General features: G+C 39.5%; 1 protein-coding gene across 1 annotated transcript in view; it reads left to right on the top strand.

The window, feature by feature from the left end:
* The window catches only part of LOC116327164, a 50,618-nt gene that overhangs the window by 6,737 nt on the left and 29,926 nt on the right, over positions 1-13,955 (top strand). Inside the window, exons 9-17 of the mRNA XM_039610093.1 lie at positions 38-67; positions 450-605; positions 702-869; positions 1,175-1,204; positions 1,593-1,631; positions 3,141-3,296; positions 3,392-3,559; positions 3,859-3,888; positions 4,419-4,457. Of these exons, the coding sequence (XP_039466027.1) occupies positions 38-67; positions 450-605; positions 702-869; positions 1,175-1,204; positions 1,593-1,631; positions 3,141-3,296; positions 3,392-3,559; positions 3,859-3,888; positions 4,419-4,457 (816 nt within the window). The remainder of the gene's footprint in view (positions 1-37; positions 68-449; positions 606-701; positions 870-1,174; positions 1,205-1,592; positions 1,632-3,140; positions 3,297-3,391; positions 3,560-3,858; positions 3,889-4,418; positions 4,458-13,955) is intronic.

A 13,955-nucleotide genomic window follows, 5' to 3' on the forward strand; every position in this document is an offset into this window, starting at 1 on the left:
AATCTAAACTGCTGCTTTTTTTTCCCTTTTTCCATAGAAATAACACCATCACCTACACCAACATACAGTAAGACGTTTGAAATGTATAGTGAAGAATGAAGGTCTTTGTGTGAGCTCCAGATTATCAGTTGCACTGTCAAATCTAAAAAAATGAATCACTTTTGTCTCAACAATACAGTTCTTTAAATGATCTAGAATCACATGTGTTTGGCTTGTGACTCAATTAGCTGAGATTATTTCAACTTTCAGTTTAAGTGGTAGTAAATAAGGTTTGACAGTACCAGATTAGAACAGTGTGGACGTGGGGAGCAGATGCAGCATCAAAATGTTGACTATGTGGAAACAGGGGCCATAAAAGTGACAGATTTTGTCAGCATTTTCTTGGAAATAGCATCTCCCATCATTGTGTTATGTATGTGATGGATTTGCCCCCTTTTTCTCCTTCACAGCACCAATGGACTTTGATATAGTCCTTGAATTAAACATCCCAGCATCCAGTGTGGCCCCAGATTTCAGTGATGTACTCAGACACATTGTGAGAAATGTCTCCCTAACCCAAATCATCACCGAGTCTTTAATACTGAAAAACCTGACCTTCACCACATGTAAGGACTTGATCTTAATTTACATGTTGTAATCAGTCATATTTAATAGTGTTCATGTGATCCTGCATCACTTATGAACTGTGTTGTCTTAAAAAGGGTGCTATCCAAACTCCACTGGAGGACTGCAGTGTCAGTGTGAGGACCAGTTTGCTTGGTCATGCGACAAGTGTGGAGTATACGGTGCCTGTAGTGATGTCATCTCCCAAACATGTGGGTGCATAAAAGGACTTCCTTCTACTGGAGAGTTTTGTGAACCAATCACAGGTAAGCACTGAAATCTTCTAGCTGTTGTTACAGAAAGGTGCTTTCACCAAGAACATTAATGAATGTATCTGACCAGCAGCATGTGTTCAACAACATATAGCTATGCTTATGGTCATTATGGTCATGTGTTAAACATATGCTTCACTGTAAACTTTCTGTTGTTAAATATAACAATGCTGTGTTCTTGTTCTTGTTTCCTTTTTTGTCTCTTTTTCATTTGCGTTTTTGGTTTTCTTTTTTGCTGTTAATCACTTTTGTCATTGACTAGAAAATGAACAGTTTAAAACCATAATTTTCCTCCACAGATATTGCTCCATGTCCACCATCAACTCCTGGTATGTGAACATTCTTCTTGCTTCATTGTTCCTTCTTTAAAGTATTGTTCTGCAGTAAATGTCATTATAAAAAATTGTGTAGTCACTGCACTTGAAACTTAAAACAATCTTTCAACAGTTCAAATTGTGTTAATAATTTATAAATGTTCAACTATAATTTTAAACTACCTTTTATGACCAAAGCTTATACAGTGATAATATATAACCACAGCACATTAAGTGTTCTGCTTCATCTCCTTAAAGCAAACACTTACATAACACTTACATAATATGTAATGTTGCAAGGATGATGTACATTAGATTCTGTGGCTGCATTTGAAAATATTAATTTGAAATATAAAAAAGTATGCTATAATCTAAACTGCTGTTTTTTTTCCTGTTTCCATAGTCATAACACCATCAACAACATCACCTACACCAACATACAGTAAGAAGTTTGTAATGTATAGTGAAGAATGAAGGTCTTTGTGTGAGCTCCAGATTATCACTTGCACTTAAAAATCTAAAAAAAAAAAAAGAATCACTTTTGTTTCAACAATACAGCTCTTTAAATGATCTGGGATGACATCTGTTTGGCTTGTGAATCAGTTAGCTGGGAGTATTTAAACTTTCAGTTTAAGTGGTGGTAGTAAATAAGGTCTGGCAGTACCAGATTAGAACAGTGCAGACTAGGGCCGGGTATCGTCACTGATTTGTAGAATCTATTCGATTCTGATTCACAAGGTCCTGATTCAATTCGATCCCTGATTTGATTCGATTAGAATTGAATCATAGAAATTTTGCCTCAGCCAGAAATACTTATAATTCTGATAATTTATCAGTACTGACACTTGTGAGACTTCATCAGACGTGTAAGTGTCACAGCAGATGCCTTTGTGTTAAAGTAACTGAGGATAAAACACAGAAAAACATGAAGGAGATTTTCCTGGCCTGGCTTTTTATAGCAGATAACCTTTCAAATATTCTGCAGTCAAACAAAAACTGAAGAAAACCATGAATCAATGTATGAACATTACCCGATGCTGCTGAAGTGAAGCAGAGCAAAGTTACAGAGGTTTTACTAGATACACAGCTAAGTGTTTTGCAGTTCTGCATAAATTTTAAAAAGTTTAAATTTCTTCAGTATTGAACAACAAAAATTAGGTTTTCTTGTCGGCTTCCATTTTTGGAAAAAAAAACAGCAGCTGACAGCACTGAACACAAACGGTAAACTGATGCCTAATAAGCAAGCGAACAATGCAGAAAAAAGAAATCTGAGATGGGAAACTGTTCTTGAAGTACACCGAGAGAGAGCTGTGCAGGAAGTGTGATTTTTTTTTTTTTTTTTCTTCTTTTTTTTTTATCGTGGTTGAAGCAAAACAGCAAAAGTAAGAGGGAATTCATGACAATGTTTATCAAATGTGAAGCGTAGTTTTGATCTTCTTTTGCTGTTGGTTCAGTGAAATTTGGTTGGAGAGTGACGAACCCTGCAGCATCAGAATCTCTGAGATGTGGACTTTTAGCCCCAACGGCGTGAGAAAGTCAACACCTCACAGATTCTGATGTGACGTGTTCGCGCTTTGTGTTTACATCTTTATGTGGAATCTGTTTATCTGCTCTCATTTGCTCTTGTAGCTGTTTGGTGGTTGTTGAAATGAAAGCTGTAACCTGAAATTCAGTTTTTTCTGGAAAAATACATTTATATTTAAAAATCGATTCAGCATTTAATGAATCGATATCGCTTTATTCAAACTAAATTCGATTTTAATCGGAAAATCGATCATTGAAACCCATCCCTAGTGCAGACGTGGGGAGCAGATGCATCATCAAAATTGTGACCATGTAGAAACAGGGGGCATAAAAGTGACAGCTTTTGTCAGCATTTTCTTGTAAATATCATCTTCCATCATTGTGTTATGTATATGTGATGGATTTGCCCCCTTTTTCTCCTTCACAGCACCAATGGACTTTGATATTTTCCTTGAATTACACATCCCAGCATCCAGTGTGGCCCCAGATTTCAGTGATGTACTCAGACACATTGTGAGAAATGTCTCCCTAACCCAAACCATCACTGAGTCTTTAACACTGAAAAACCTGACCTTCACCACATGTAAGGACTTGATCTTATTTGACTTTTGTACTCAGTCATATGTAATAGTGTTCATTTGATCCTGTATGACTTATGAACTGTGTTGTCTTAAAAAGGGTGCTATCCAAACTCCACTGGAGGACTGCAGTGTCAGTGTGAGGACCAGTTTGCTTGGTCATGTGACAAGTGTGGCGTATACGGTGCCTGTGGTGATGTTATCTCCCCAACATGTGGGTGCATAAAAGGACTTCCTTCTACTGGAGAGTTTTGTGAACCAATCACAGGTAAGCACTGAAATCTTCTAGCTGTTGCTAGAGAAAAGTGCTTTCACCAAAGACCTTAATGAATGTATCTGACCAGCATGTGTTCATCAACATATAGCTATGGTTATGGTCATTATGGTCATGTATTAAACATATGCTTCACTGTAAAGTTTACGTTGTTAGAAATAAAGCTGTGTTCTTGTTCTTCTTTCCTTTTTTGTCTCTTTTTCATTTGCGTTTTTGGTTTTCTGTTTTGCTGTTAATCATTTTTGTCATTGACTAGAAAATGCACATTTTAAAATTATAATTTTCCTCCACAGATATTGCTCCATGTCCACCATCAACTCCTGGTATGTGAACATTCTTCTTGCTTCATTGTTCCTTCTTTAAAGTATTGTTTTGCAGTAAATGTCATTACAAAAAAATGTGTAGTCACTGTATTTTATGGAAGTGTAGAGCTGCTACCCAGGCAAAAGAAAAATAGAGCCTATATCACATTATGACGTGAAAAGTTTATTGTTGTAACAATATACTTTTCATGTTTGTATAATATACTATCATGTAAGTACAATATACATAATTATCATGTTCGTACAATACAATATTTATATTGTATGAACATAAATGTTTTTGTTATAATGTGATAATTATGTATATTGTAATAAAATGATGTATGATGTGTAGTGTACAACCATGAAAAGTATATTGTTAGAACAATAAACTTTTCATGTTATAATGTGATATACCTCTATTTTTCTTTTGCCTGGGTGGCAGCTCTACGATTCCGTAATATATAACCACAACACTTTCAGTGTTCTTAATTTGAAATGTAAAAAAGTATGCTGAAATCTAAACTGCTGCTTTTTTACTGTTTTTATAGTCATAACACCATCAACACCAGAAACTACAGCAACAAACGGTATGGCATTTGAAATGTAAAGTGAAGAATGAATGTTTGAATGTGAGCTCCTGTTTTAGATTTCACTTGCACTGTAAAATCTAAAACATGAATCACTTTTGTTGTACCAACACAGCTATTTATATGGCTGCATTAGAAAAGAGAAATGTGAAATATAAGAAAAGTATGCTGAAATCTGAACTACTGCTTTTTTCTGTTTTCACAGTCCCAACCAGTGTTGGGCAAGTTACTTTGAAAAAGTAATTAATCATAGTTACTAGCAGTGTTGGGCAAGTTACTTTGAAAAAGTAATTCAATTATAGTTACTAGTTACTTCTTCAAAAAAGTAACTGAGTTAGTAACTGAGTTACAAGATTCTAAAAGTAATTAATCACTTGGAAAAGTAACTATTGCGTTACTTAAAAAAAAAACAAAGAACGTTTAACCCCCTGGGGTCCAGGGTATAATTGGCCATTTTTTTACTACTCTTGATTTTCCCTCCACATTTTACCTTTAAAAACTATTTGCTTTGCCTTGTTTGGTATCATTCTTTTTAGTGCAACCTCACGTGCCTGAATTTACAGTTATGTTCTCAGTTTGTCATACTGTATAACCAGAATTGATCTAAAATCAGATAAAAACCATAAAATCAGAGTAGAAAAAGTTATATTTTTACTGTAACAACCAGAAACATGTTTAATGAATCATATTTCATAACTTCAAATGCAAATATTAATTGTCAATTTTAAAATCCTATGCACAAGTTTTGCAAACAACAATAAGATGCCACACAAATTATTTGTGCCACTCCAAAAAGATATTTTGTGTCCACTACAAAGGAGAACATCACAGCCTGATACCTGCAGGTCTGACAGCAGCAGGTGTATCACTCCTGTTTCTACTAGAGATGGCACGATACCACTTTTTTATGTCCGATACCGATATCATAAATTTGGATATCTGCCGATACCGATATGAATCCGATATAGTGTGTTTTTTAATCAATAAAACTGTTTTTTAATATCTTGCTGCATTTTGTATAAGTTCATACTCAAGTTTAAATAAACAACAACACTAAAGCTATTCTGTTATACCTGTATGTAAAAAATACACTGCACCCAAAATATTTCATAGTTCAGCAAAACCGATCAATCTAATAAACTTAAAGCTACTCCATCCTCCCTATTCTGGTATTTTAAAGAGTACTTAGCAGAAATATTAAGCAACCTAACTAATAGGGCTGCCAACTCCCAGCAAAAAAAAAAAAAAAAAAAAAAAATAGGGAACCACCCCCCACCCTCCACCTCATGTTGCTTAATCGACGTAATCAACTTTAATTTGATGCAGTGTGAAAAAAATGCACAGAATTAAATAATTTTTCAAGAATAATTAAATAGATTCAACATCTTTCTTCAACAGAATTGCAAACTGCATAGATGGTATCTTCCCAAAGGAAAAAGTAGTATTAGCTTACTAGGGTATATTAGACTTAACTATATACAGTAATGGACTTCTATACAGTTTACATCAGATTAAAACTTTGGGTGTAAGATTCAGATAATTATTTATTAAAAGCTAGACATTTTAAATGAGAATAAGAAAAAAAAAGTATGTCTTTGTGCCCCTTTTCCCTGTTAATGCCCTATCGGCCCCCTGGCTAAACTTTGCTAGATCCGCCCCTGCACAGTTACCAGCCGTCAGCTACGTAGAAAAGGATCCTGGTCTAGAAAGTAATATTAAATAAATTCTAACAACAGCTTATCAAGCTTAAACGTGCTGCTGTTGTTCAGCCGCTGGTTTCCTCTTTCTGGTGCAAAGTGGGCCGAAAAAAACAAAGAAGAGAGACGGACTCGCGACAGAAAAGCCGATCAGCTGATCATTGATCAGTTTCACGATTGAAGTAGCAGCAGAGGGAGAGAGAAGAGGCAGTCGCTCCATATATCGGTTGTTAAGCTTAACGCGGGAATGCTTTACAAACATTCAGAGATGAACTTACACACTTGCTTTACTTCTCTCTGGGATAACTTCCTCGGAGATGAAATGCTGGTTTGGTAGCGAGGCTCCAAATACACACAGCCGCTCTATCACGTGAGCATACTGCTCCGACGTGCTATGGTTATGAGCCGAGTTACGCCGTGTCGCAAGTTTTGTGAGATGCTTTTTTGATATTTAATGGATCGATTACATTTTTTATTTCTCTCCGATATCCGATCCAGTAATTTAGGCCAGTATCGGACCGATACCGATACGTAATATCGGATCGGTCCATCTCTAGTTTCTACCTGGAGACAGCAGTCGCCTCATTGTTCTAACACACAACACAAAATTATCCACAACACTACACACTAACTACACAAGACAACACATTAACTACACACTCCAAACACGCTAAACGTCACAAATCTCATATCTCAAAACTCGCTCTCTCTCTTTTTCTGCTCTCTCTCTCTCTCTCTCGCCGTCAGTCTTAAAACTTCCCCTGTTTTGTTTTGTTTTTTTGCTCATAAGCAGAGAGTGCTTGCTAGCGCTAACGTGGCGAAACTATTGAGGAAAAAACGCCGCGTATATATTGTTTATCATGACTCTGGTTTTACGTGGCCTATCAACACAATTTAAAAACTGGCACCTTGTTGCTTTGTCTTTAAGTGGTCACGTGATTGACTTACCACGACTACTTTATTCTTCCTCAGTCAAACAGCAGCACTCGATTGTTTTGCCTCCTTAGCTCCAGGTGTTGTGCTAGACAGTGATCGTGATTACCATCCGCGGGAGCGCGCAGCTGCTTAAAGCTGTAGCGTCCAGATTACTTACAGCTACTTCTGTGCAGCTGATATAAGATGCGGTAAGCTGAACACAGCTTTAACCGTCTGTTTGTTGAAAAATAGTAACGGACCGCGTTTCCTTGTTAGTAACTGTAACGGCGTTGTAACAATAGGAATAGTAATTAGTTAGATTACTCGTTACTGAAAAAAGTAACACCATTACTTGTAACGCCGTTATTCCCATCACTGGTTACTAGTTACTACTTCAAAAAAGTAACTGAGTTACAAGATTCTAAAAGAAATTAATTACTTAAAGTAACTATTGTTTTACTTTAAAAAAAATATTTAACCCTCTGGGGTCCAGGGTATAATTGGCCATTTTTAACTACTTTTGATTTTACCTCTACATTTCACCTTTAAAAACTATTTACTTTGCCTTGTTTGGTATCATCCTTTTCAGCACAACCTCACGTGTCAGAATTTACAGTTGTGTTTTCATTTTGACGTACTGTATGTTATATGACGGCTGTGTGCAGGCAGGAAAAGGACCCAAAGTGCAGACTCCAGAGACAAACATAAATTCAAACAGCTTTAATGCTGAACTCAAACAGAACAAGAGTAAGAATCCAAATAACTTACACAGGCAGACAAAACACACAGCTAGATAAGGGTAGATCGCGACAATGACAAACTGAAACACAGGGCTTAAATACATAGAGGGAGCAATCAGGGAATGGGCAACAGGAGGGAAACACAGCTGGGGCAAATCAGGCCTAACGAAACAGGGGAAGCAAAACCAGACACATTAACATCAGACATGGACCTTCAAAATAAAACAGGAAACATAACACAGACTGAACTACAGACACAGACTGACTGGACACAGGGAGACAGCAACTAGAGAACACAGAGACATAAACCATAAGACATAACTCTAACAAAGAAACCAAAGACTAGAAATGATAGATAATATAACAAACTCAAAACCCTGGGTCAACGGCCCAGGCATCCTAACACTGTATTAACACAATTGATCTAAAATCAGACAAAAAACATAGCATCTGAGTAGAAAAAGTTTAATTTTTTACTGTAAAAACCACAAAAATGTTTATTGAATCATATTTCATAACTTTAAATGCAAATATAAATTGTCAATTTTAAAATCCTATGCACATGTTTTGCAAACAGCAAAGTTGTTTGCAGCCATTTGCCTTTCACCCTTTTTTTAAAAATAACCATTTAAAACTATTTACATAACAATCGGGTGTTCTTCAATAAGATGCCACACAAATTATTTGTGCCACTCCAAAAAAATAATTTCTGTCCACTATAAAGGAGAACATCACAGCCTGATACCTGCAGGTCTGACAGCAGCAGGTGTATCACTCCTGTTTCTACCTGGAGACAGCAGTCGCCTCATTGTTCTGACACACAACACAAAACTATCCACAACACTACACACTAACTACACAAGACAGCACATTAACTACACACTCCAAACACGCTAAACATCACAAATCTCTCACATCTCAAAACTCTCTCTCTCTCTTTCTGCTGTCTCTCTCTCTCTCTCTCTCTCTCGCCGTCACTCCTAAAACTTCCCCCTCTTCCTAAACAACCAAATGTCATGTTGCCATATCATTTTGTGATTGGTCGACATGGTACATTTTTCCACCAAAACGAACGGGCTGTTTTTCGTTTTATTTCTTTAGTTTTTGCTCATAAGCAGAGAGTGCTTGCTAGCGCTGTCCTTAGACAGTAAACGTGACAAAAGTATTCAGGAAAAAACGCTGCATATATATTGTTTATCATGACTCTGGTTTTACGTGGCCCATCAACACAATTTAAAAACTATATAGCACCTTCTTGCTTCGTCATCTTGAAGTGGTCATGTGATTGGCTTACCACGACTACTTTATTCTTCCTCAGCCAAACAGCAGCACTCATGCAATTGTTTTGCCCCATAGCTCCAGGTGTTGTGCCAGAAAGCAATCGTCTGCCAGAAAGTGATTGCCGTCCATGGGAGCTGCTTAAAGCTGTAGCGTCCAGATTACTTGCGTAGACAGCTACTTCCATGCAACTGATATAAGATGCGGTAAGCTGAAGAAAAGCTTCAGCCGTCTGTTTGTTGAAAAATAGTAACGCGATCGCACCGCATTTTCTTGTTAGTTACAGTAACTGCTTTGTAACGATAGAAAACGTAATTAGTTAGATTACTCGTTACTGAGAAAAGTAGCGCCGTTACTAGTAACGCCATTATTCCCATCACTGGTCCCAACACCAGTAACAACAATACCTACTACAACATATGGTATGATGTATGAAATGTAATGTATAAATGTTTTTGTGTGAGCTCCTGATCATCACTTGCACTTTAAAATATGAAAAACTACATCACTGTTGTTGTAACTACATGCGTATTTAAATGATCTGCAATTACATCCTATTTATGTGATTTTTGTTAATCAATTTCATCAATGCTATCTCTGTTAATACTTTATATATTCATATAGAGTCCTAATGAACAGTTTAAGACCACTTGAAAAATTTCAAAGAATCATATTTTGCACGGATGGATCTTCACAAGATTCCAAGTGGAGCTTCAGCATGCAACAAGAAGAAATGGGAGTGAGACAAAACAGTTTTTGAGCAGCAATATATTGAAAACAACGCTGTCATGATGTTCTGATGGCAAAGCCAAAAAAACTTTTTTAGCAGTGCCTTTCATTAGCACTGAGAGTGCGAAGGCCCTATTGTATCTGCTTCAGAATCAGAATCAGAATACTTTATTGATCCCTAGGGGAAATTATTTTTCGTTACAGTGCTCCATTATAAACAAACATGAACACAGACAGACAATACACTAACTAAGAATAGCACAATATATACAGGCATATATATACATAAAGTCACTTATTAATAAATAGCTGAAAAAGAACATGTGCAAGAAGGGTGTAGCTGTTGCAGTAAATGGTGTGTTAAGTGGAGGAGTTGAACAGGGAGATGGCCACAGGCAGGAATGATTTCCTGTGTCGTTCAGTGGTGCTTTTCGGTAATCTCAGTCTTTCACTGAATGTGCTCCTGTGACTGACCAGCATGTCATGGAGTGGGTGGGAGGTGTTATCCAACATTGTCTTTATCTTGGACAGCATCCGCCTCTCCGACACCACCTTGAGGGAGTCCAGCTCCATCCCCATAACATTACTGGCCTTACGAATCAGTTTATCGAGTCTGTTGGCATCTGCGACCCTCAGCCTGCTCCCCCAGCATGCAACAGCATAGAGGATCGCGCTGGCCACAACAGACTCATAGAAAATCCTGAGCATTTTCTGGCAGATGTTGAAAGACCTCAGTCGCCTCAAAAAATAGAGATGACTCTGGCCCTTTCTGTAAAGTGCTATGGTGTTTTTAGCCCAGTCCAGTTTATTGTCAATGTGTACTCCAAGGTATTTATAGTCCTCCACAATGTCAACATTGATCCCCTGGATTGAAACAGGAGTCAAGTGGTCTTCCTGAAGTCCACGATCAATTCCTTGGTCTTTGCCACGTTGAGCTGCAGATGATTCTGCTCACACCACGTGACAAAGGAGTCAACCACAGCCCGGTACTCTGACTCATCATCCCTGCTGATACATCCTACCACCGCGGAGTCATCAGAAAACTTCTGAAGATGGCAGTTCTTTGTCCAGTGGCTGAAGTCTGTGGTGTAGAGGGTGAAGAGGAAGGGGGAGAGGACAGTCCCTTGTGGTGCCCCTGTGTTGCTGATTACCTTGTCAGACACACACTGTGGGATACGTACATATTGTGGTCTTCCTGTCAGGACACCAGAGAAGCATCCACCTGCATCGCTGTTAACTTATCACCCAGGAGGATTGGCCTGATGGTGTTGAAAGCACTGGAAAAGTAAAAAAACATGACCCTCACAGTGCTCGCCGGCTGGTGCAGATGGGTGTAGACACGATTGAGCAGGTAGATGATGGCGTCCTCTGTTCCGAGACGAGGCTGATAAGCAAATTTAAGTGGATCCAGATGTGGTCTGACCATGGGTTGCAGCTGGTTCATGATGAGCCTTTCCAGGGTCTTCATGATGTGCGAGGTCAGTGCCACGGGCCTGTAATCCTGGGGGCCATTGGGACGTGGCGTCTTTGGAATAGGGACGAGACATGATGTCTTCCACATCACTGGTACCCTCTGCAGACTCAGACTCAGCATAAACAGTTTATGGAAGACTCCACACAGCTGGGGGGCAAAGGCCTTGAGGACGCGGGGAATCACTCCGTCTGGTCCAGCAGACTTGCCTGAGTGAAGTCTCCTCAAAACAAGTGGCTTTTTGAGGGCCTAAACATGCTGAAAAACTCTTGATATTTTGCACATATGTCAGGTCTGGTGAAAAATTTTGTATTTTAATGGTTTCACACATGGGCCATGCAAAATGGCTCTGCAGTGCCACCTATGCGTTGTTAAATTAAGTCCTACGAATACATAGTTTGAACTACATTAATGAAATTTCACCCACACGTGTATCATGCTGAGACGAAGAAAAAAATCACTGGGCCCATCGACGCAAACCCAGCAGGAAGTCCGCCATTTTGGATTGAAGGTGACATTTTGGCTCCGATTTTGTCATTTCCAGACCTTGTACTTTTGCGAACTCCTCATAGGAATTTGATCAGATCAGCTTCATATTTGGTCAGTCTCAACTACACACCAGGGCCTGTTACGGCCCTAGCAGGGCCGCCTCCTGAATTTGTCTGTGTGGGTGTGTCCCACACAGACACTGGAACCAGGTGGATGTTATTGCTCACAAACGAGCCTCATGACACAGCTATTAGTGCACAGGTGTCTAGAGGCTCGTTTGTGAGCAATAACATCCACCTGGTTCCAGTTTTCTGTGAGTCCAGTGTTCATAGCTTCTTTATTGCATTTGAACGCATAAGGACTGCACTGCAATGACCTCAAGACATGTGGTGCGTGATGTTACTATGTAAATTGACGGGTAAGGCTCAGGAGGTTTGTTCTGGTTTGTCTATGGAGGACTGCTTAGTTTATGAAAAGCTTAAAAGTGCTGTCCTCCAAGCCCATGAGCTCATACCGGAAGCCTATAGGCAGCATTTTCGAGGTCTAGAAGTGACACAGGGTCAATCTTACCTTGACTTTGCAAGAGAGAAGAAAAAGCTTTTCGATAGGTGGTGCTCTTTACAGCAAGCTGCCACCTTGGCAGATGAGTTTAAACTGACTCATAAAGCAAAGGCTGCAGGACACGATATCCCTTTGTGTCGTAGGACCTCTGGGAGAGCTAGGAGGGAGCCAGCTAACGAGGCTGAAAAAGTTGTGGTTTCGAGACTCAGAACGAAGCTTTGTTTCTTCTGCCACAAACCTGGACACCTTGTTGCTAACTGTTTGAGGCTGAAACTCAAACAGAAAGCACACTCAAAGCAAAAAGGGCCTGCTTTGAGAAAAGTCAGTCAGGGTTCTCAAACCGACAAGGTTGCCCGGCCTAGTAAAAGGCTACACTTGGAGCATAATTGCTCAGTAGTGTCATGTAGTCAGGGTAAGAGGTCAACTAACCCTGAGCTGGTTGGCAATTTCCCAGGTCCTCAAAACGACCTGCAGGGGGACAGACTGTGTATAAAACCACCATTAAGACCCGCAACCCTGGCTAACAAACATGCCTGTACTGGTGACCTGAGGAATCCTCTGCAAACTGTTGGAGTAAGGTCTTCTGACTGCCTGCTGTGTTCTCCACATGTGATGGTTCAAAGCCCTGGCTATCACATGGGACACGGTTTCAAGGGTCTGGGGCCACTCTCTGGCAATGTTGTGAACCCACTGAGATGGGGTTGGCAGCTTCCGCAGGAAATGCCTAATCGTTGCTATGGGGTTTGGTAGGTGGAAAGCCTACAATTTGGTGGTGCAACGGTTACGGACTTGATTAGCTGTTTTGGTTATCATAATCATGTGACAAACCACGGGTTTGTATTTATGGGAGGGGGTGTTACGGCCCTAGCAGGGCCGCCTCCTGAATTGGTCTGTGTGGGTGTGTCCCACCACCTCTTGCCTGAGGTGCCACCTTTTCTCCTTTACACACCTGACTGTCGTCAGTAATTAAAAGTATTTAAGCCCAGGCAATGGTGAGCTCTGGGCCAGAGTGCCATGTGAGTGGTTACAGCTAGTGAGCTGAGGGTGTTTGCTGTGTTTTCAGCTAGTGAGCTGCGTGTCTGTGTTTGCAGCTAGTGAGCTGCTCTCTTTTTGACTTTTTATTTTATTGACCAACACTTGAGTTTTGTTTGTTTTCCTTAAATGGTGATAGCGGCTTGTCCGTCTCTTTTAGTTGAGCCACTTTAATAAAATTATTTAATTTAACCGCTTTGCCTTCTTGTCTCCTTTTACTGACCCGGATACTTTTTGTTACTTCCCCCTCACCGCCTAGACCCCTCAGGGGAACGTAACAGGGCCATATTAAATTGCGGAGCTTTTGAGTTTTCACACTAGGGTGTGGCCATGGCGCCACACCCTATTGATCATTCGCCATGAAAATGTTATTTGCTTACTTTCCCATATAAATCGTCCGATCTGAACCAAACTTCTGACATATGATAAGGCTCTGTCCCTGAACACATTTCAACTGCCATATTTGACAATGGTGACAGTGCCACCTAGTGGGAACAGGAAATGTCATATTTTACACTTTGGAGTACAGTATAGAGGTGGGTGACCCATGTAGCCTCAAATTTCTCCAGAAAAGCTTTAAGGAGTT

The sequence above is a fragment of the Oreochromis aureus genome, linkage group 3, assembly GCF_013358895.1.
Source record: "Oreochromis aureus strain Israel breed Guangdong linkage group 3, ZZ_aureus, whole genome shotgun sequence".
NCBI classification, from domain to species: domain Eukaryota; kingdom Metazoa; phylum Chordata; class Actinopteri; order Cichliformes; family Cichlidae; genus Oreochromis; species Oreochromis aureus.